At 43.9% G+C, this 24,317-nt stretch overlaps 1 protein-coding gene across 2 annotated transcripts; it reads left to right on the top strand.

Moving 5' to 3' along the window:
• Window positions 1-204: 204 nt before the first annotated feature.
• On the top strand, window positions 205-23,944 carry GCGR (glucagon receptor). Of its 2 annotated transcripts, none has more exons than XM_031965641.1 (15): window positions 205-370; window positions 12,239-12,298; window positions 12,457-12,602; window positions 12,706-12,808; window positions 13,696-13,803; window positions 13,893-14,014; window positions 14,100-14,206; window positions 15,117-15,249; window positions 16,701-16,860; window positions 17,029-17,089; window positions 17,848-17,917; window positions 21,226-21,314; window positions 22,289-22,427; window positions 22,599-22,640; window positions 23,205-23,944. In XM_031965641.1, the coding sequence occupies exons 3-15, from the start codon at window positions 12,555-12,557 to the stop codon at window positions 23,493-23,495; spliced, it is 1,473 nt and encodes a 490-aa protein (XP_031821501.1). In that variant the 5' UTR covers window positions 205-370; window positions 12,239-12,298; window positions 12,457-12,554; the 3' UTR covers window positions 23,496-23,944. The 2 variants fall into 2 exon arrangements, with proteins under 2 accessions (XP_031821501.1, XP_031821500.1); XM_031965640.1 differs by having other exon boundaries at window positions 206-370; window positions 15,117-15,273.
• The last annotated feature ends 373 nt before the right edge of the window (window positions 23,945-24,317 follow it).

The raw sequence follows: 24,317 nt of genomic DNA on the forward strand, positions 1-24,317 counted from the left end.
GGGGATGGAAGGAGGGATCAGTGACCCCTCAGAGAGCCCGCTCCCCCGCGGAGCCCCGGCGCCCGCATCGCCGTCACGCCCGCTCTGGCTGTGGGAAGGACGCGCTGGCCGGGGCTCGCGGGGGTCTCGGACTGCGGGAGCCGCCCGGCGGGTGACGCTCTCCGGGCGGGGGGGCGGGGGGGGGGGCGGCCCCCGGGGACGTCCCCTCCTCCTCCCTCCTTCTGCAGCCACCGGCTGTCGCGGTCGGGAAAGTTTGTGCGGAGCGCCGGGGAGTGGCGAGCAGCGATCCCGCCAGCGGCGCTCGGGCTCGGGGAGCCGGGGCCAGGCGCGGGAGCCGGCGCGCGGCCAACACCTGCGGGCGGCTGGAAGGGTGAGCGCGGCCGGGGCCGGGAGAGGGGCCGGGGAGGGGAGCGGAGGCGCGGGGCTGCGGGGAGGGACCAGCGGGGAAGGGAGCCGGGAGCAGGTGAAGCAGAGAAGGACGAGGCTAACGGAGGAGGAGGGAGAAGAGGAAGCAGGACAGGGGGAGAGCAGGGCAGGAGGGGACGCCGTGGGGAAGGAGCTTCCGCACAGGGGAAGCTGCGGGCGCGGGGGTCTGCCAGGGACAACCTGTCTGCCCACCTGAGACCGCCGGCCAATATTTTCCTGTTCCAGTCATTCATCTCGAGTCCCAGGTCGGAGACTGGCCCCCTCCCCAATTCCAGAGGCACTCAGGGTGGTCGCTTCAACGCTGCATTTTAGAACGAGCTTCAGCCCCCAAAGCTCCCCCGGGAATGATGGCCCCCTTCAGCTCCTGCTAAACTGGGGGAGACGGCGCTGTTATCTTTCCGGGACCCAACGGGCTTCTCCTCCAAGAGCCCAGACTCCCCCCTTACCTTCCCCTTAGCTACTCCTGGGAGGAGTTGGGGTAAGGAGGGGGGGAAAGGGCCGGTAGTCACTATTTTCTTCCCCCTGCCGTTACATCCCACTCCCTCAGAGACCCAGCTCTCCCAGGCCTTTTGCCGGCTTTATTCTTATTTTTTGCCTGACTTACCCTCACACATGTACCCGTACATGTTTACACACACACACACAAATACACACTCAGAAAACACTCTTTTAAACACCATCTGGTCTTTCCGGCTACGCACACACTGTTCACACTCACCCATATACACAAACAGAGGTGTGTGCCCTAATAATCTCAGCACCTGGGACCCTCCTTTCTTCTGTCCGCCTCCAACGGGGGTGGGGGGGGGTGAACAGACCCCAGTAGTAGGTCCCTCCCTTCCTTCCCACTTGGGGGCAGCCACCTCAGTTGGGAGCCAGATGCTATTTTGCCCCCAGAGTAAAGGTCATTGCCCTCTGCCATCATGGAGCCTTTCCGTAGCCCTGTGGGAAGGGAAGGTGACATCAAGTCTCCTGGGTTGTCTTTGACTTCTGACCCTCAGAGCCCAGCTTCCTCCACTGTGGGGGGCTAACAGCCCTGAGGTTCTAGAGGGAAGGGCCATGAGCCCAGGATGGAATCATCCCCCAGCCCTTGGCTGCCCGGGAGCCCTTATTTGGAACCTTTTGTAGGCTCCAGGAATCTAGTTGTGTCAACACTGCAGGAGCCCGTGTTCTAGTGCCCTCGGGGCTATGACCTCCTGCTGCCTACTGGGTTTCACACAAACAACACCCCCCCTCACACTCACACATACCCCCTGAACTTCATCTCCCCTTCTAGGAGCCCCTGAGAGGGGGCTCGGGTGCCTCCTGCGGGGCAGGAAACTTCCCAGATCCATAGTCCACGCCTGCCTCCCATCCTCCACCCCTTTTCCCTACCTCTAACTCCCTCAAAAGTCTGCTGCTGCTGCTCCCGGCTCCTGCAGCATCCTCGGAGACCAGTGTGATGGTCCCTGGGAGCTCTGATACCTTCGTCACCTTGGTCCAGCAGGGCCCGAGCGCCCGGTGGGAGGCCTGGGCCCTGGCCAGCAGAGACTCTATGAGCAGCCATGCATGAGCCTGTTCGGCCAAGCGTGGACACGAGCGTGTGCACGCAACTGTGTGCAGGGAGTGTGAGTGTGAAAAGCCGGGCCCGGGGCCAACCCCACATGTGCTTGTGACTGCCTCTGCGGTACCCCAGATCAGGCGGACGCGAAAATGTGCCCAACGTCCTTCCTCTTGCCTTCCTTGGCTTTTTCCCGGCCTAGTCCTTAAGGGCTCCGAGGAAGCTTGGGGCAGCTGCATGGGTCAGCGGCTAGAGCCCTGGGAGTTAGGAAAATGAGTCTTCCCGAGTTCCCATCTGGCCTCAGACATTCCCTGGCCTAGACTCTGGGCAAGTCACTTAACACCGTGTGCCTCAATTTCCTCATCTGTAATTCCAAATGGAATGGGGAACATGACTGAAACAAGAAAACAACAAGGAATGGCCACTATTTATTCCCTCCTTCATGCTTCTCCCAGCCATCTAGGCTCATCTCTGCTTGACTCACTCTCATACACAAACACATGTATACATTTAATCAACAAGCATTTATTAAGGCACTTGGACACTCTCAATAAATAGCTAAGGAGATAAAGACAAAAAGGGAAAAATTCCTTTCCCTCAAGTTAATTATAGTCTGAGGAAGATACATATAAAAAAACACACACTTTTTGAGGACCATCTAGCTTCTTTCACCACACATACAGATTTTTTTGTCCTAATATTGCCCTCAGTCCCTAGCACCTTTCTATTTTTTTTTTTTTTTTTTTTTTTTTTTTGCCAATATGGATTTCTGTATCCTTCTTGTGGCCAGGGGAGGAAAAGAAATTCTGAGATCTTGGGCCTTCCTAGGACTCGTAATCCCCAAACCATAGGAGGCTTACTGTACCGCCCATCAAGGTTAACCATGACCCACCTTATTCAAGCGTCCTTAGCCTACTTCCCAATTTTATTTTGTTTCTTTATTCATCCATTTATTTATTTTTATAAGCATTTATTACTACTCTCTCCCACTGCCCCATCAATTGAATAATTAAAAAAAAACAACCTTCATAATAGAAGGCAGCTAGGTGGTGCTGTGGATAGAGCTCCAGCACTGAAGTCAGGAGGATCTGGGTTCAAATATGACCTCAGACACTTAACACTTCCTAGCTATGTGACCCTGGGCAAGTCACTTCATACCAATTGCCTCAGCAAAAGAAAAAAAAAACCCTTCATGATAAATTTTTACAATCCAGCAAAACAAATCCCTCCCACATTGACTTTGTCCAGAATGTATGTCTTATTTTGCATTAATTTGCATTGATAATTGCAATTGAATGCAATTTGGCATTGAACCCTAAATTCCCACACTCTCTGGAAGGTGAGTGATGTGTTTCATCTTTAATCTTCTGAACATATGGTTTATTATTACATTGATCAGAGTTCTAGGGACTTTTTGTTTTTCTCAGTAATGATGTTATCATTATATAAATAATAGTTCTGCTTATTCTACCCAGCACCAAGTTCATAGAGGTCTATGAACAGTATCTTCCCAAACTGTCCATTTCATAATTTCTCACAACATGAGAATATTTATTCCATCACATTCCCATTCCACAGTTTGTTTAGCCGTTTCCCAATAAGTGGTCAAATTAGTTTCCAATTCTGTCTACTATGAAAAGAATTGCTATAAGTATTTTTATAATATGGATCCTTTGTCTCCTTTTTTGATCTCTTTGGGGTATAGAACTGGCACAGTAGGATCAAGGGGTATAAAATTTAAAACTTTAGAGATATAGTTTCAAATTGCCTTTCAAAATGGCTGGAGCAATTCACAGCTCCAACAGTGTATGAATGTACATACAGCCCTTCTACGTTCGTCATTATCCCCTTTCATCATCTTTGCAAATCGTAGGGATGTGAAAACTCAAGAGTTGCTTTGGTTTTCTTATCTCTGATTATTAGTGTTTTGGAACATTTTTGACATGGTATCAATAATGTGGATATGTTGTTTTGAAAATAGTCCATATCTTTTGGTCATTTATTTATTGGAGAAGGACTTTTAGACATAAGTTTGAATCAATTCCTTATAGATCTTCATCCAAAACATTCAATTGAGATTCATATCTCAAAGTTATCCCAGAAAGCAGTTTATCTATAGAGAAGAAGTTCAATCCTTTAACAAGGAATACAGAAAGGAAACTAAGTCTTTAAAATGACTAGGAGAAAAGGGAAATATGGTGGGAAAGTGATATTCCTGGAAATTTGACTCATTAGTACACAGTGGCCCTGGAGTTATTTGCATGGTGCTAGCTCATTGATTCCAATGTGGTCAGTGTTGGGCGGAAGGATTAATTGCTGCTGTGATGTCATTTTCCTTTTTTTTATAAAGCTTTTTATTTTCAAGACACATGCATAGTTTGCAATATTCACTGTTGCAAAATTTTGTGTTCCAAATGTTTTTCTCCCTCCTTTCCTCCCATCTCCTTCCCTAGAAGGCAACTAATCCAATATATGTTAAACATGTGTGCAATTCTTCTATACATATTTCCATATTTATCATGCTGCACAAGAAAAATATTATGTCAATATTCAAAGGATAATTTTGCTACATTTTTTCAACTTTCCTATTCTTTTAGCCATTCCAAAAATCAACTGATAGCAGAATGAATTAGACATGAGTGACTCCTAAGTGAAATTGGACAAGTCACTAACTGGGCCTCAGTTTCCCCATCTGTAAAATGAAGGGACTGAACTCGGTGGCTTCTAAGGCCCCCATCCAGTTCTAAATCAATAATTTTATGGATCCAGCCATCCTGAACCAGATTCCTTCTTTCAGCTACATTTCTTCCTCCTATTTACTCTATTCTCATTGCATTGGGTTAAGTGGACCTAGAAAACCTTGCCAGGGACTGGCATGAGCTTGGGATTGGCGCTGCTAAGACATTGAGGTCAGGTTCCTTGGAATCTGAGAAAGTGAGAATATTTGTGCTGGGCTGGATGGGCCAGAGCTGCTCCTTGTCACGCTCTCCCTCTGCCCCAGGGGTTTCTCTGCCCTCAGTGCCAAGAAGCCCAGCCAGAACCCCATATGTCCTACCAGAAAAGAGGGAACTTTTCCTCCTGGCACTTGCCATCGGCTGGCATGTTCCTCTGCCAGACACATGGAAGGCCTTGGCATGGTACCTGCAGGCCTTAGTGAGGAGGGATGTGACCCAAGGAGGTGTGGCCACCATAGTGTTTTCTGTGATTTCAGGCCGTCTGGTCCAGATTCACTTTCCCTCCTTGGCTAAGGGTCAGGCAGCAAGGCAGAAGTGGGCACCCAAAGTGTCTATCCCTCATCTCCATATTTCTGGTCCCAATCCGACTGCCTAACTTGTGATGCTTTGGAGACATCTTGGTCCAGGCCGCTGGAGACGGGACAGTGTTTCCAGAGTGAAGCCTGGGGCTTTTGAGCTCAATCCTTCCTCCCACACATTTTTCTCTCTCTTTCTGCCTCAATCTGAAATAATTATACTTGAGTTGTTCTCTGCAGAGTGCTAACACTGACACCTTTCTTCCCTGTTCCACAACATACCCCACCTGCTCCCTAAGATCCATCTCTAGATGAGAATCCCAGAGACCAGGGACTCACTGGCCTGCCCAGCTGCCCAAACCAGAGTTGGTCTCATAGCTGGGAGCTCTGTGGTACCCATCACCATCTTCCCTCTGATTTAAGAAATTTTCTCAGGACTATCCAGGAGGTTTCTTCCCAACTAACTAAAAAGACCTTTCTCTTCTTTCCTCTTTTTTCTTCTCTTCCTATCCCTCGCTGGATCTTTCCAGCACTTGATCCAGGATGTCTAGCCGGATCTTTTTTTAGCCATTGCCCCTAGCCTCATATTCCCTCTCTCCTCACTCTACTCTTTATTCTACTCTCAGCTCCTTTTTCTCCCTACCTCCCTTACTCAGTCCATCCATCCCAAGCTTCACCTTCACCTACTTGGCTCTGTCCGCCCTAGATTGGCAGAGAATAAAATAGGAGAAAAAAAGATAAGATAGGATGAGTAGGTAATATGGGGTACAGTCCAAGGTTTAGCCAGATGACTCTGCCAGGCCCCAGAGCTCTGCCTTTTCTGCCTAATATATACCCCACCCTTCCCATGCTAAAAGTTTTAAGGCAGACCTTTAATGTCCATGCATCTTCAGGGTTAGAGCTTTAGTGGAATGGGTAGTGAGGGCACTGGTCTAATTATAAGAATACAGTTCAGTAACAACCTGAGTATCATTGCAGCTACATGCACTGGAGAATTCCCATAGGAACATTCCTGAAAAGTGACTATATTCTCAATCCAGGAAACTGAGAGGACCAGGAGGGTCTGTTGACTCAGATTGAATGTAAATAGCAATCAGTTCTGTTTTGGCCAGAAACCCGAGGACCTTCCCCTTCCAGGTTTATTTAGATTTTTTTTTTGACCAGGTGAAAGAGGAAAGTCTTTTTTTTTTAAATAGCTTTTTATTTTTAAAATACATCCAAATATCCTTTCTGATCTCATTTTTCTTGTGCAGCATAATATGTATAGCAGAATTGAACATGTTTCACATATATTGGATTATTTTTTATCTATGGGGAGATTGTGGGGGGAAGGGAAGAAAAAAATCTGGAACACAAGGTTTTGCAGGGGTGAAGTTCATTGAAAATTATCTTTAGCTTAATTGCTGCCCACCCTTAATCACTAAATAGGTGCAGCCTCAGTCAAACTGAAACTTGCTGAAGACCTTATCTTAAAGGTCTCCCATTTCATCCAGGGCCATTTCTAGTCATCCTGATCTGTATCTGGTCAATGCATTCAGATGCTCTGGAGGAACAAGGTGACCTTGCCCAACTTGCCCAGCCCTTTCTCCCCTAAATCCAATTGATGTGTATGTCATGGCGTCACTTCCCTGATGTCATAGTCTCTTCCAGAAGGAAGGACAAATAATAAGAACAATTCTGGTTTAATAAAGCCATTATAAAGCTGCAATAAAGCCAGGCAGATATTGGTCTGAGAAGCCAAAGCAAATGGAGCTATTTGATTAGAAATCAGGATGAGGTCAGGTGCCCACTGGTCCTCTCTGGCCCTTCCTCCCCAGAGCCTAGGGGAGTCTGAGAGGCCTTGGGGACAAATTAAGACATTGCTTCTTTCTGTCTTTCCCTTAGCCTGAATTGCTCTTTTTTCTCTTCCCTACAAACCTCCCATTACTTTCCCCACTGCTTTCAACTTCCAAACTGATCCATCGAGAGTCTTCTTAATAATCTTCCCCCATTATGCTTCTTCATTTTCTAGGGAAATATCTTTATGGTTTAGAACTGGGACTGAGAGTACTTGAGTCCTGTTTCTTACAAAGGTTCCCCTTTGATGGTTTTTTGTTTTGTTTTGTAGGGGCAGAATTGCGTGAGAGGTCCCTGGGACTGGGAGGATGTTCATGATTATAAAGGATGTTAGATTTAGAATAGTTGTAAACTTAGAATGAGATAATATTTGCAAAGTACTTTGCAACCCTCAAACATTAGCTATTATTTTAATTTTAAAATTAAATATTTTTAAAGATTAAAATTATTTTAAAATTTGACAAATTTTTATTGATGGACTGATCGATTATTTTAGAGATGAGGAAGAAAGCAATTAAGACACTTCCTCCTAAGATTTGAATTCAGGGCATGTAACTCCAAATCAAAGAACTCTTTTCCCTGCTTCTGCCAGAAAATATCATGGCCCCGGAATCTAGCTGGCACAGCACCTCCTGGAGTGGCTGATGACTGTATGGTTCAGATTCACTGGCATCCCAAAAACGCTGCCTTTTGAGGCAGAAAGGAAGGCTGATGGAATCTAAGATGGCCCAGCCCCAGATGAGAGAAAGAAAAATGACTTTCATCCTCACCAAGTTCAACTTGGGAAAAACATCATCCCACAGAGAAAAGAAACTAGTTTCATTTCCCTCCTGTTCCTGCTCCTTTGCCTTCTTTCTTCCCTTATGGATGGAGACTATGCGGACTTCTGCACTGTTCTAGTAGCCCTAGTGTTCCTGCCCTTGTCGTGTATGTAGATGCTCGCCTTGTTGTTAGTAGAGCATGATGAGCCAGAGAGAATGAGTGGTTCCCTGTACCTAGAATACAACAGGAGTGGGTGTGTTTTAGGTGTTTACAATCATGTCTGGTTCTCCATGACCCCATTTGGGATTTTCTTAGCAAAGATACCGAAGTAGTTCTCCAGCTTATTTTTCAGGTGAGTAAACTGAGGCAGACAGGGTGAGACGTGACTTGCCCAGGGTCACACAGCTAGAGATTGCACTAGAACTCAGGTCTTCCTGACTCCTGGTGCTCCATCCATCCTCACTGCCGGTGCTGGCTATACATAGAATCATGGCCCTAGGAATGTTTCCACACCTGACAACCTTCTGTAATCCAAGAGGGTTTAAAGTGACATTTGGGTGTTCCCCTGCTCCTCCTCAGGGGATCCCACCCAGCCTCCACCTTCCCCAGGGGGTCCAGCACAAGGACCGCCTGGCTAAATACGCGAGTGATCAGGCCCTGGAAGACAGCTGGGACTTTGTGATCAATGGGGTGCCCTCCTGGGAGGCCTCCTACAGCCACTTGCCCTTGGGGGTCACGGCCAAACAGCTGAGATGATTTCCCCAAAGGCTAAAAAATAGGTAGGGAAGGAACAGGAGAGGGAGCTTCCAGTCTGGAGCCCAACGGACCTGAGCGAGGAGAGGAAACTGTCCCGGTGTATTCTCTGGCTTCCGAGAGGAGATGGGAAGGGAGAAGGACTCCAGTCTCTGCTTTTGGGGATAGGAGGGGAAGCAGAAGGAATTCTGTCTGTTGTCTCAGACAGGGCATGGCGGTGGGCGCACCCAGCAGAGGGGCCCTTCAGGAGCCCAGGAGTCGGTGGCACCCCCACCCCACCAGTGGCTGCCATGACAGCCCAGACAGGCATGAGGGGCCTTTAGCAGAGGGCCCGCTCTCCTTCTGTGTGGGGAGGAGATGGGAAGGAGAGCCAGTCTTCTGAAGGCTTCCTCCCCCTGGCAGGAGCATGCAGGAGCCGGAGGGAGGGCGATCAGAGCTGTTTCAGCCCGGAGGTAGGGGGTAGGGGAAAACTGGGGAGTGAATGGACTCTTTGTTAGTTAAAAGACAAATTCCAAGGCCTGAACCAGCTATAAAGGAATTAACTGGGTTTTTGAGGTGGGGATTTATGCTTTGCTTGGCAGATCCCTGGGAGTGTAGGTGAACCCCAAGTACTGACACCTTGTAAATGCTCCAGGCCCTGGGAAGTTCACTAACCCCCCACCCAGCTCCTATGGACAGGCAGCCACCCCAACCCTAACTCTGCCCTGAGATGCTGGGAAGGATGGAAGAGAATATCCTCACAATCATTTGGGTATTACTATCACCCCCATTTACAGAGGGGAAAACGGAGGCACAGAATATAAATTGGTGGGTGAGATCTGTGAAAGGCAGAAGTGCAAGTGACTGGTCCCTCCTCCAATATAAGAATAGCATTGGGAAATATTTTAAATTTGTCTTTGCTCATTCTGTTCTTTCCTTCTGGCCTCATCATAACTCTGTGAGAGAAATAGGAAGGGTACTATTATTTCTTAAGGATGAGGACTAGAGAGGACAGGTTTAAACTCTGTCTGTAAGCAGATTCTTTTTTTCCTTTTTGGGGGGGGGCAATGCAATTGGGGTTAAGTGACTTGCTAGGGTCTCACATCTAGTAAGTATCTGAGATTTATTTGAACTCAGATCCTCCTGATTTCTGGCGTTGCATCCAAAGCAGAGATTCCTAACCTTATCTGTAACACAGACCCCTCTGGCATTCTGGGGGAGCCCATACACCCCTTCTCAGAATATTGTTTTCAAATACATACCATAAAATACACAGGCTCACAAAGGAAGCTAGTTACATTGAAGGACAATTATCAAACATTTTTAAAAATCCAATTTGTGATATAGTAGTATGTCTAGCAGCAACCTAATATAATTATGAATGTAAATGATATTTTAGGGCTGCAACAACTGTAATTTGATATGAAAAGAGCTATAATTTCTATTGATGACCATAATGAAGATACTGCTAATACTACTGTGGTTTATTGCCTATATATTTATCACTGAAAAAAATGTTATGATAAATGTGGAAATATGTTTTTTAAAATGGCACATGTTTAACCTATATTAGATTACTTTGCTGTCTAGGGGAGAGGATGGGGAGGAAGAAAAATTTGGAACACAAGGTTTTGCAAGGGTAAAGGCTGAAAACTATCTTTGTATGTATGTTGAAAATAAAAGGCTATTATTAAAAAGAAGGAAAGAAAGAATTGTAAATTTCATTCAGTTAGAAGTAACTGAGAATAAAAGTATATTTTAAAATCATTTAAATTCATAGATCTCTGAAATCTACCCACACACTAGGTAATCTGCAGACCCCAGGTTACACAGAATGAAGTAGGAGAGCAGAATTAAGAGAACATTGTATACAATAATAGCAATATTGTTTTTAAGAATGGCTTTGAATGACTAAGTCATTTTGATTATTATAAATACATAAACTAAAAATAATGTCATAGGAAGAAAAATATTATCTGCATTCAGAGAAAGAACTGTTAAATAAAAGTATGTACAGAATAATTTTACATCTATGTACCTATTTGAGGGGCTAAAGGGGAAGGGAAGAAAAAAAGAGGAAAAACATTTATATAACTATTATATATTTTTAAAAATAGTAAGTTGATGAGATGATTCAGCCCATTTCCAATGATCTTGTGATGAAGAGAGCCATCTACACCCGGAGAGAGGACTGTGGAATCTGAGCGTGGATCAGCATTTTCACTCTTTTTGTTGTTGTTTGCTTGCATTGTATTTTCTTTCTCATTTGATTTTTCTTGTGCAGCAAGATAATTGTATAAATAGGTATATATTTATTGGATTTAACATCTATTTCTACCATGTTTATCCTATACTGGACTACTTGCGATCTAGGGGAGAAGGGGGGAGAAGGGGAGGAGAAATTGGAACACAAGGTTTTGCAAGGGTCATTGTTTTTTTTTTTTTTTTTTAATTAACGCCTTTTATTTTTCAAACATATGCATGGATAATTCTTCAACATTAACCCTTGCAAAACCTTGTGTTCCAATTTTCCCTCCTTCCCCCACCTCCTCCCCTTGATGGCAAGTAATCCAGTATAGGATAAACATGATAGAAATATATGTTAAATCCAATAAATACATACATACATGTTTATATAATTGTCTTGCCGCACAAGAAAAATCAAATCAAACCCTTCCCCACCAAAAAAATGAGAAGCAAAATAAAATGCAAGCAAACAACAATAAAAAGAGTGAGAATGTTGATCCACGCTCAGATTCCAGTCCTCTCTCTGAGTGTAGATGGCTCTCTTCATCACTAAACAATTGGAACTGGTCTGAATCACCTCACTGTTGAAGAGAGCCATATTCATCAGAATTGATGTTGTATAATCTTGCTGTTGCCATGTACAATGATCTCCTGGTCCTGCTCATTTCACACAGCATCAGTTCATTAATCTCTCCAGACCTCTCTGAGATCATCCTGCTGGTTGTTTCTTATAGAACAATAATGTTCTATAACATTTATATATCATAATTTATTCAGCCATTCTCCAGTTGATGGGCATCCACTCACTTTCCAGTTTCTAGACACTACAAACAGGGCTGCCACAAACATTCTTATACATACAGGTCCCTTTCCCTTCTTTAGTATCTCTTTAGGATATAAGCCAGTAGTAACACTGCTGGATCAAAGGGTAGGCACAGTTTGATAACTTTTTGAGCATAGCTCCAGATTGCTCTCCAGAGTGTTTGGATCAGTTCAAAATTCCACTAGCAATGTATTAGTGTCACAGTTTTCCCACATCCTCTCCAACGATAGTAGCCTTTTTTCTTTTCTTTTTTTTCCCTTCTATTATTATTATAGCTTTTTATTTACAAAACATATGCTTGGGTAATTTTTCAATATTGACCTGCAAAGGTCATTGTTGAAAAATTATCCATGCCTATATTTTGAAAATAAAAACTTTAATAAAAAATAGTAAGTTGTACATAATACAAATGTAGTTTCATGTGCTATAATTTTTATTATTCTGTGTTATGGAAATGCTTGTTTTATTCTATAAATTAAAATTTAAATAAACGTTTAAAAAATCCTCAGCAGATTAAATCATACATGGCTAGCCAGTGGCAAAGCAGGAAGAAGACAAGTCTCCTGACTCAACCTGTGGGGACTTTTTCTTTCATTTTAATTCAATTTTATTTTATTTTCAGGTCCAAGTATATACCTCAATCTTTGACCTTATTCTGACTTCATTCCCTTTCTCTCTGGAGGTGAGTAGCATGTTACATCATGAATCCACTGGGATCATAGATGGTCACTGTGCTATTGGTCAGAGTTCCAAAGTCTTTCAAAGTTGTTTGTCTTTAGAATATTTTTGTTATTGTATAAATTGTTGTCTTGATTCTCCCCTAAAGTCTACTTTCTCTAGCTCCCAACAGGAGCTAAATGTCCTTGGGAAATTTCAGTGGATAGGTGCCACCAGACCTCTGATGCCCACCCAGATGTGGGGCACAGCTGTCCAGAGGCATGCTTCTCACTCATGTCTTGCTGCTACTGCTATTGATCTCCTGTCAGGTGAGCCCTGCCCCCTCCCCTTCTTCCACATCCTGCACCCTTTTCCCTTTACTCCCAGTCCCTAGCCTTGGGACCTGTGCCATTCATTTCTCCTGTCCCTCAGCTGCAGGCTGCTTCTGCCCAAGTGATGGATTTCCTCTTTGAAAAATGGAAGAGCTACAGCGATGAGTGTCACTACAACCTGAGCCTGCTGCCCCCTCCCACGGGTGAGCCCCCTGCTCCAGGGCCACCCCTCCATCATGGTCCCAAGCCTTCCCTATTTCCAAGCTTTCTGCCCTGTCAGCCCCTTCAGGAAATGGCTTGGCAAGGCAGCTTTCTATTTATTTTGTTTTAAACATCAGCATTACAAGCTCTCTAGTTAAGAGAGTAGGGAAAGAGATAACTAGATGAAAATGACATTAAAGGATTCAGTCATTTTTTTTAGTTGTGTTTGATTCTTCCTGACCCCATCTGGGGTTTTCTTGGCAAAGATACTGTGGTAGTTTGCCATTTCCTTCTTCAACTCATTTTACAGATGAGGAAACTGAGGCAATTAGGATCAAGAGACATAGCTAGTAACTGTCTGAGCCCAGATTTGATTTCAGGAATAAGAATCTTCCTAACTCCCAGGTCTGATACCCTGTTTACTGTGCCACATAGGTGCCCCTGATTTTAAAGGCAACAATGCAAAGAAGATTTTAAAATGAAATAGGAAAAACATTTATTTAGTACTTGTTATAGGCAAGGAATCATGCTTAGGGCTTGACTGGAGTACAAAAAATGAAATTAGACTCAGTCCTTACTCTCAAGGAGTACAACCTAGAAGGTGAGATAAATATAAACACAAATATTTACAGCACAAATTTGACTCAATTTAAGTATAAAAATCCCCAGTGATACTGTGAGAAACTTAAGAAAGGAGGAGAAGCCCACCTTCTTCATCCAGGCTCCAGTCATAGAGGAAAGCAGTTTGGGGGACTGTGGGGTCAGGGCTGCGCCATCTCAGATGAAGAAGCATAACAGTCTCAAATGGGGGCAATTGGGGGGGGCAAGAATAAGGAGGAGGCGGGGGCCAGAGCCACCCCCTTTCTTCTTCTCCCTGCCCCACAAGCAGAGCTGGTCTGTAACAGGACCTTTGACAAATATTCCTGCTGGCCGGACACCCTCCCCAACACCACAGCCAACATCTCCTGCCCTTGGTACCTGCCTTGGCATCATAAAGGTAAACTTTAGGTACTGAGGGAGGGGCAAAGAGATACAGGGACTGGGTTGGAGGGGGACCTTAACGAGCCCCAGTGTGCCCCCTTCTAGTGCAGCACCGATTTGTCTTCAAGAAATGTGGACCTGATGGGCAGTGGGTCAAGGGGCCCCAGGGCCAGGCCTGGCGCAATGCTTCTCAGTGTCAAATGGACATCAGTGAGATCTGGTCACAGGTCAGTGGGGAGTCTTGGCTGGGGAAGGGGATCAGCTGGGAGTGCCCAGACAAGGCAGGCTCTTGACCACATTCTCACTTCCCAGAACAAGTCTGCTCAGATGTACAGCAGTTTCCAGGTGATGTACACTGTGGGCTATTCATTGTCCTTAGGAACATTGCTCCTTGCCCTCCTTATCCTGCTGGGATTCAGGTACCTGGGAAAAGATAGCCTGGAGATGTGGGAAGGGTGGGCAGGGCTTCTTGGGACGACATAAAAGGCAGCTCCAGATTTGCAAAAACACTTTACAGATACTATTTGAAGCTCACAAAAAAATTAGGAATAATATTAATAAATACTACAATCATGCCATATTTACAGACTGGAAAACTGAGGCACAGAATGGTTAAGTGATTTCTATCTCTGAGGTCTCAGGAGCTCTAGTTTCTGGTTGTCATAGACGTTTTAAGAGTGCGGAGATTGAAACAATGGGAGAACTGGGAGGGGGAAATGCCAACAGTATCAAGGAGAAGCCTTGATTCTAAAAAGTTCAAACTTAGACCTGGGTTCAAATCTTGACTCTTTTACTTACTACCCATGTGACCTCATGTTGGTCACTCTCTAGACCTAGTTTCCTTGCCTGTAAATTGACCACTAAGATCCTTTCCAGCTCTAACTATGATTCTCTGGGGAGTTTGCTGTTGTTTAATCATTTTTCAGTTGTATCCCAGTCCAACCCCATTTCGGATTTTCTTGGCAAAGGCACTTGAGTAGTTCGCTATTTCCTTCTCCAGCTCATTTTACAGATGAGGAAACTGAGGCACACAGCTTGAAGTGACTTGCTCAGAGTCACTTAGCTAGTAAGCATCTGGGGTCAGATTTGAACTCGGGAAGATGAGTCCTCCTGACTTGTCTCAGTGCTCTATGCACTATGGCACCACCTGGCATCCTTTGTGGAAATAATGGGATGGGGAAAGCCCACGGGAGGAGTTTCTGCATTTGAAGGGCAAAGACTGAGGAAGATAGAACAGATACTGGGAGCGGGTAAGGGGTCTGGAGAGCGCCTGGATGGCTAGTTGGAGAGGCTGGGTAGGACGCTTTCATTCCTGTTCTTCCCCCACAGCAAGCTGCACTGTACCCGTAACTACATCCACATGAATCTATTTGTCTCCTTCATTCTCAAGGCCAGCTCTGTGCTGGTCATTGATGCCCTGCTCAAGACCCGATACAGTCAGAAGATTGGAGATGACCTCAGTGTGAGTGTCTGGCTCAGTAATGAGGTCAGTGCCTCTGGACCAGCCTTTTCTCTCTTGCTTCTCCTGACCCTTCCCATTCAGTCTCCTTTGGTCCATTATTATCTGTGTCATGCTCCCTATTTGTGAAGGTGTCCTGAGGTTCTGTTCTGGACCCTCTTCTCTTTGCCCTCTCTTCTGGTTCCCTCATTAGCTCCTCTGGGTTCATTTATCATCTCATTATCATTATCATTTATGACTCCCAGATTTGCAATATTCTAGTCTCCTTTGTGGAATTCTAGTCCCCTGTCATCAACTGCCTGTTGGACAAGGATGTCCTGGAGATGTCTCAAACTCAAAATGTCCAAAACAAAATAAATCCTTTCCCTCAGACCCATCTCTCTTTGGAGCTTTACTGTTACTAACAAAGGCACAATTATTCTTTCACTCGGGTTTGCATGCTAGGTTTGCATCTAGACATCATACTCCTCAGTCCTCACCTTGCATAGCCAATCATTTGCCAAATCTCATCGTTTCTTTCTCCAAAAATCTTCTAAATATTCCTCCTACTTCCTCTTCTTCACACGTTACTCCATCTCTCATTTGCCTTTGCATTGGCTATCCTTCATGTCTGGATTGTTCTTTCTCCTCTCAGAATCCTGAGTTTCCTACAAGATTCAGCTTTAGTATCTACTTTTAGCTGAGGCAGCTCCAGCTGCTAGTGCCTTCCCTTCCAAGATTACCTTGGATGTTTCAAATATTCAAATTCATACACAAATATGTGTGTGTGTGTGTATATATATATATATATATATATATATTAGAGAGAAAGAGAAAAAAAGAGGGAGGGAGACAAAAAAGAAAAAGTACATGTCTTATTCAGAGAGAGAAGAAATAAAAGGAAGGAAGGAAGGAAAGAAAGAAAGAAAGAAAGAAAGAAAGAAAGAAAGAAAGAAAGAAAGAAAGAAAGAAGAAAGAAAGAAAGAAAGAAAAGAAAGAAAAGAAAAAAAGAAAGAAAGAAAGAAAGAAAGAAAGAAAGAAAGAGGAAAAGGAAGGAAGGAAGGAAGGAAGGAAGGAAGGAAGGAAGGAAGGAAGGAAGGAGAAAGGAAGGAAGGAAGGAAGAAAGAAAGAAAGAAAGAAAGAAAGAAAGAAAGAAAGAAAGAAAGAAAGAAAGAAAGGAGGAAGGAAGGAAAGGAGGGAGAAGGGAGGGAGAGAGGGAAGAAGGGAAAGAGGAAGGGAAGAAGGGAAGAAAGGGATAGAAGAAAGAAAGGAAAGGAAGAAGGAAGGGATCAAAGGAAGAGAAAAAGTAAGGGAAGAAAGGAAGAAAGAGATAAATGAAGGGAAAAAAGGAAGGAAAGAAACAAGGAGGGAGAGAAGGAAGGAATGAGAGAGGGAAGAAAGAAAGAGGGTGGGTAGGTACAAAGCCTGGTGTGGGGTGTCTGTGGTACCCACTCCCATGTCAGTATATGTGCCAGGCGGTGGCAGGGTGCCGAGTAGCCACGGTGTTCATGCAGTACGGCATCGTGGCCAATTACTGTTGGCTGCTGGTGGAAGGTGTCTACCTGCACAACCTGCTGGTGCTGGCTGTCTTCTCAGAGAAGAGTTACTTCAACCTCTACCTGGGCATCGGATGGGGTGAGCTGGGGGGAGATGGCCAGAAAACAGGCCATATGGCAGGGGGCCGGGAGCGGGGGTGGGGGTGGGGTGGGGGCTGGGAGATTGTGGTAAGGATTCTGCAGCGTTTGAACCCTGGCTCCCCCGGGGAGGGACAAGGGGGAAACCTCACCTTATCTGTCTCCACAGGGGCCCCCATCCTCTTTGTCATCCCTTGGGTTGTGGTGAAATTTTTCTATGAGAACATCCAGTAAGTACCAGAAGCTAATGGGGGATAGAGAGGGGAGCAGAGGGAGAGGGACCATAGGACTCTGGGAAGGTAGAGGGTAGAGGAAGGTTATATCCTGGAACAAGTGAGGGGTAAAGGTAAATTTAGGAGACATATGTCTCCATAAAGGGATCCCACTCCATGAGCTCTGCCTTGGGAGATCTCTTGGGCAAGGTGCCAGGGCTTTTTACTAGGCTATGGGTTTCCCCCTTCAATTTCTAGACTTCTTTTCTTTGTCTAGCTCACTCTGAGATATATGCCTTTGTATTTGTGTAGTATCTGGGTATTATAACTCTGGGCATGTTGAAGTATGGTGGGTAAGAGCTTAGCTGGTGCTCCTGGCAGTGAAAGTGTCTCTGTGTGTATTGTATATGGGCAACTGAATCTCGGGCTTTATGTGTGTGTTGCTATGAGTGAATTTGTGATTAGTTATGTGACTGTGTGTTGGCATCTCACTGGTTCCCCAATGACAGCAAATGTAGTATCTGTCCCCCAAAATGGACTGGTTTCTGTATGCATTTGTAATATCTGGCATTTACTTTCTCCTTCAACTTTCCCCTTCTTAGACTTTTTAAGACTGTCTGGCCATAAGAATGTGTGTCCCTGGGTCTTGTGGCTATGATTATTGATTCATATCCTGTGGAATGAATTGGATTCATGTTTAATTGCTGCTGGGTTGAAGAGGAACAGGGCTTGGAACAGATATATGTCACCCCACAGATAACTCATCCCTTTTTCAGATGCTGGACCAGCAATGATAACATGGGTTTCTGGTGGATCCTCCGATTCCCTGTCTTCCTAGCTATCCTGGTGAGTACAGTATCATCCAACCACCAAACACTCCAATTGATTCCATGCTTCTCCATCATTTTTTTGGTTGGTCAAACCATGGTTTGGTCAATCATTTGTCTAGCCAGTTAATTGCTCAGCTAGACAGTTGGCTAATTGGTCAACCAATCATAAGATCATAGAATATTAGAGTAGGATGAAAATTTATACATCATCTAGTCTAAGCTTCAGGAAATATTTATTGATGAGAAAACCAAGGCTTGAGAGAGGCAATCACATTAAACCTATTTCCATCAATGATAGCATAGCCACTAAGGCTTTATACCATAGAGGAATATTTCACTGGTCTCTCCTTCCTCTTCCCTGCTTATGTACAATCATCCAGTTCTATCAGTTCTTCTTTCAGTATGCCTTATAATGGCCCTTTATTTCTGCTGCCTGATTCCTAGACTATTGAAATGAATACAACTTGACTGACCTTATATTAGCCTCTCATATCCACTTCATCCTTATCCAATCTCAAATTCATTTGTTATTTTTGCATATCATATCTCTACTCAGGACCACACTCACTAGCTCCCCATTACACATAGATTAAAGTTCAAATTCCTTATGTTCATTCTTTACAGCCTTTTTTTCATGCCATTTCCCAACCTCATACTTGCCCTTACACTATCCTTGTTCAAATTTTTCTTATCCTTGAAGGTCCTATTTCTATATGAAGCATTTCATGATCACTTCATTCCCAGTAGATCTTATCTAAATGTGTCAAAACTTATCATTTGAATCGCATAAGTACTGGCTCTGAATCACATACTGTCTTTGACATTCAGTCAGTTGATTAGCCAAGCAGTCATTTAGATCAAGCAATCATTAAGTTAGTTAGTCATTCAATTGGTCAGTAGATTAACTTATCATATGATTGTTTGGTCCACTAGTCAACTGATCAGTCAAGTTGGTTGGTTAGTCCAGTGGGTTGACCAGGCAGACAACCAATTCTCTCCATTAGTTGATTCATTTATCTGTCAGTCAGCTGGTTATTTCGAGCTCAAATATAAGATATAAAAGCCCTTACTAACCTATATACATAAGTGATCCCCCCCTTTTTTTAATTCTTCAAATTTCACCATTCTAGTCATCTATTTTAAAGAGATCCATCTTACACTTCCTTTTGTCTTAATCTCCTCATTCCTTGTTAGCAACAATCCATTTGTTTGATTGATTAGTCATTTGATCAGTTGCTCACTGAGACCATTAGTCAGTCAAAAGCCCTTGACCATCTGGTCTATCTCTCACCCCTCCCCATATCCAATTTGTTGGCAAGACTTGTTGATTTTACCTCTGCAAAATATCTTGACCATCCCCTCTTCTGTGCTTTGACTTTGCCACTCTAGTGTAAGCCCTCATCAACCTCATCTTGGGCTATTACAACAGTTTCTGGTGGTCTGCCTGCCTCAAGCCTCTCCCCACTCCAATTCATCTTCCATTCAGCTACCAAAGGGATTTTTCTCAAGTGCAAGTCCAACCATGTTACTCCTGCTCAGTAAACTACTGGCTCCCTATTATCTCCAGGATCTAAAACAAAATTTTCTTTTTGGCATTCAAAGCTCTCCACAACCTGTCCCTCCTCATATACATACATACATTTCAGTCTTCTTATATCTTTTTACAAATACTTTTTAACCCAGTGACACTGGTTCCTGGCTTTTACATGAACGAGACATTTTATCTCATGGTCACAGAATCTTTCTCTGGCTGTCACTCATGGCATGGAACACTTTCTCTTCTCTGCTCTTCTCTGTCCCAAGTTTCCTTGAAATCTCAACTAAAATCCTTTCTTTTAATAGAAATCATCCCAATCCTTAATTACAGTATCTTCCTTCTGTTAATTCCTGTTAACTCCTGTTAATTACTCCTATTGATCCTGAAAGTAACTTCCTTTGTATATATTTGTTTGCATGTTATTTCCTCCACTAGTTGTAAGCTGAATGAAGGAAGGAACTGCCTTTGCCTTTATATATATATATATTCCCATCACTTAGCACAGTGCCTGGCACATAGTAGGTATTTAACAAATGTTGATTGATTGATTGATTGATTGATTATTTGGTCCAGTCAGTCAATTGGATAGCCAAGTAGTCAATTTGTTATTGACTAGACAGCCAGTGGGTCAGTAAGTCAGCTGATTGGTTCAAGCATAATTATAAACTGTAAAGAAACTATCATTTATACAAATAGCAGGAGTCTTTCCTTTTTTAGTTCCTCATATTTCATCAATCCAATTATGTGATTAAAGTCAACTGGTGTGTCATTCCGGTGGTTGTCTGGTTCCTTGGTTCATCAGTGGGCCAACAACACCATTTACTGACTATCTTTCTGCAAATACTATGCTAAGTGTTAAGTGGAGATATGAAGACAGAATATTTTAAATAATTAAATAATTTTACATATAAATATAGTATAATATAATTTATATGTATGTAATAAAATAATTAAAATAGACATAACATTGGAGACATATCTAGAAGGTACAGAAGCCGGGCTGAATGGTCAGAATATTAACCAAATTCTTTAGAAATAAAAAAATTTGAATTAAAAAACCAAGCAACATCATGTTTCCTTCTTTTACTGTGCTGGTTTTACAGAGCAGAAATCTGTTTTGATTAAGGCAGTACATAGAAAGGGGAGAATTTCACAGGACACAAGCTAACCATGAAGTTAGAAAACTATAATTATTTACAGTTTCCAGGGAATAGAAAGGAATATGCATTTCTGTAGAGCCAGGCACTGTGCTAAGTGCTTCTTACAAATATTATCTCATCTATAAGATGATCAACTATGGTAGACACAACTATAATGTGCATAAATGCTTTTTCCCTCTTGTGGTTTTTCCCCTTTTGGTCTGATTTTTCTTACACATGACAAATATGGAAATATCTTTAAAAGTATTGTACATATATAACCTATATTAGATTGCTTGCTGTCTTGGGGAAGGGTGAGGGAGAAAATTTTACAATACAAAATCTTACAAAAATGAATGTTGAACCATCTTTACATATATTTGGAAAAATAAAATAATATTGAGAAAAAAATTTTTTTAATTATTCATTTTATCTTCACAACAAATCTGTAAGGTGAGGAAACTGAGGCAAACAGGATTAAATAACTTGCCCAGTGTCACACAGATAATAAGTGTCTAAGGCCAAGTTTGGACTCAGGTCTTCCTGGCTCTAGACCCATGGAGTAAACCTAACAGCTGCCTTTTCCAGAACTTGGACCAAGGAGTAGCCCACTTTCTCTCTCTGAGTTGCCACTGTCCTTCTCTACAGATCAACTTCTTCATCTTCATTCGTATCATCCAGATCCTCATTTCCAAACTTCAAGCTCACCAGATGCGATACACTGACTACAAATTTCGGTGAGTGGCTGGCAGAGTGTGGGTATATGAGAATGTGTATAATTTACTAGACCTCAATTCATTGTCCGTTCCCTGCCTTCCATAGAGACAAGGGGCTAATATAGTAGCATTAATAATAATATTGATGATGATGATGATGATGATGATGATGATGATGATGATGATGTTGATGGGGATGGGAAGTAGACTTTTGCTTTCATTGGTTTAGGGCACTTCAGGTGAGGAAACTCCATTAATCAATGAAGGTCAACACCTCTCTTCTTAGGGATATCAAAGGCAGAGGTATCAAACATGAAGCAATGCAGCCCATAAAAAATGTAGTTTGGAAATATTTAACAAAATAAATAAAATTCAGTAAAACATAGAAAATATCAAGATTTAAAACTAAGTTGATCTGGGATCCTCTGGGATCTTTGTGTGTAGATTAATGTTCCCCATTTCTATTTGAGTTGGACACCACTGAGGTGTACTAGGGCACTGAAAGATTAAGCTATTTGCCCCAGGGACACATAGCCAGAACTTGTCAAAGGTGGAACTTGCACCAAGATATTTCTGGCATTGTTACAAATGATCTATTAAAGCAGCTTACTTCTCAGCCACCACCACTATCACCTTATGTTCGTTTATGTAACACTTTAAAGACTATTTGTAGTGCTTTCTTCACAACCATCGTGTGAGGTAAATAGTGGAAGTCTTGTTATTCTCATTTTATAGGTGAGGAAATTGAATTTCAGAGAGGTTTAAGGAGGTGCTGGAGGGTACAGCCAATAAGTGGTAAGACACCTCAGAAAAACAATCAGACAAGGACTTGGAGTTGGGGGGTAGCTATTGGGGAGGTCTAGATAGGGACAGCCCTTGACATCCTACTCCCAGAAGGATGCCTTCTGGACCTTTTCTAGACCCTGTTCTGCATCACGTCCACAGGGCGTGTCTGTGGCTACATCCTGGGAATGACTTAATATCCCTCCTGGCAGGTTGGCCAAGTCAACGTTGACTCTGATCCCTCTTCTGGGCATCCATGAGGTGGTGTTTGCCTTCGTGACGGATGAGCATGCTCAGGGCACCCTACGCTCCATCAAGCTTTTCTTTGACCTCTTTCTCAGTTCATTCCAGGTGAATATCTTGACACTTAGAACCCTAATGTCCCCAAGCCCAGTTCAGGACTGACACTCTATCTCCCTTTTCCCCGGCCTGCTGAAGTTTTTTCTACAGTTTGTTGGTGACCATGGAAGGCTGTGGGTGCTGCTTTTCTCTGCCCTGATTTGGCTTTCTCTTCTACCCTAGGGCATGCTGGTGGCTATTCTGTATTGCTTCGTCAACAAGGAGGTAAGGGTGACCTTCTCAGTCCCCATTCTAGGGACCCTTCCCATCTTTTATGTCCCCTGTGTGAGGCCGGTCTAAAGTGTCTGTATTCACCCTGATGGATAAGGAGCCAGGGAGAGTCCAAGAAGCAAAGCTGAGCTTCTCATCCTCAGTCTGGGGGCTGGTCCTGCTGTTTATCAATATAAATCTTTTAGGTTCAATAGCTCATAGAAGGCACAATCCTTGAGAGATCTTACCCTTTTGTACAGAGGAAGAAATAGAGGTTCAGAGAGGGGAAGGGTCTTTCTTGGGTGATATACCTGGTTAAAGTGGCAGATCCAGGCTCAGAACACAGGTCTCTCGATTGTCCATCCCCTGTCCATCCCATTTAGCCTCTCAATATGATCAATAAGATTCCACCTGAGGTTTACTATAACTTCCCTCTGCCCACACCAAGTGTGCCCTTCTAAACCAGCTCCTCTGCCCATGAATATATGTCACTTGTGCCCATATGTATTCCTCCCAGCCCCCAACATGCTCCCACCTCTGAGTGCATATATGTGAATGTGCCCAATCACTGGCTGGCAGGTTCAGGCAGAGTTGCTGAAAGCCTGGCGTCGTTGGCAGCTCGGGAGGGCCCTGGAGGAGGAGCATCGCCACACATGCAGCCACATGAGCTCCGGCCGGCCGGGCTCCACCTGCCCTGGGGAGAAGCGCCAGCTGGTCAGTTGTAGCAGCACCAGCAATGGGGCAGGAGGCAGTCAGGCAAACGCTCTAACCCAAAGTTCCTATCTTGAGAAGACTGGGGCCAGCTCCTGTGACCCAGACACTGAGGGCAAGGGAACCACCTTTCCTGGGCTGGCAGAGAGCAACTTCTGAGCCTTCTGTGTGAGGAAGGGGCTCCTAGACCCAGAGCCTGGAACCTGGAAGGTGGAGCAGCAGGTCAGGAGAAACCTGGAAAGCCGATTGAGCCCATCTGGAGACAGGGGACATTACCCAAAGGACTCAGAGGCAGCGTGGTGCTGTGGAAAAAAACAGTTGACTCAGCTCGGTGGTTAACTAGTTGTGTGAGCTTAGGCAAATATTTTCCCCACTCTCAATTTTATTTTCTTTATTTGTAAATGAGTCGGACTAAGTGAGTTCCAAGGTTCCTTTCAGCTCTAATAACCTACAAATCTAAAATCTAGAGTCTAGAATCTGCAGCTCAGAACCTGGAGGTCAGGCTAAGAGAAAGACTGGCAGATGGAATGAATTGTGGTGGGAGAAGGGAAGCAAAACAAGTGCCCTGGTACTCCCCTGCCTGGGTACCAAGTAGTGCTATCTGTCCTTTCTGTAGCTCTTTCTACAGACAAAAACCAGACTCATAGAGAATGTGGACCAGCATCTCCACATGGAGTCATATCTGTGTAGCAAGTGTTAATGGGATGGTGTGGTATTAAACCACTCCTATTTCCTCCTGCCCTCCTACTGACTTATCCAAATAGGTTTTCTAGTATAAATGCTCTTTCTCCATTCTGGAAAGTGGTATGAAAGAATCTAACTCTCCATATCTTTTTGCTAGCTCCAAGTTCCCAGCCAAAGACAAGTATTTCTGGCAAAACACCTCAGTGTTATTTCTATGTCTTTCCTGGGGATGTTTCCCCCTCATTAGCTTCCTCCAGAAAATATTCCCAATAAGGACACCTTGACCAACAGATGAGG

This window comes from Sarcophilus harrisii, chromosome 4, assembly GCF_902635505.1.
Source record: "Sarcophilus harrisii chromosome 4, mSarHar1.11, whole genome shotgun sequence".
NCBI classification, from domain to species: Eukaryota; Metazoa; Chordata; class Mammalia; order Dasyuromorphia; family Dasyuridae; genus Sarcophilus; species Sarcophilus harrisii.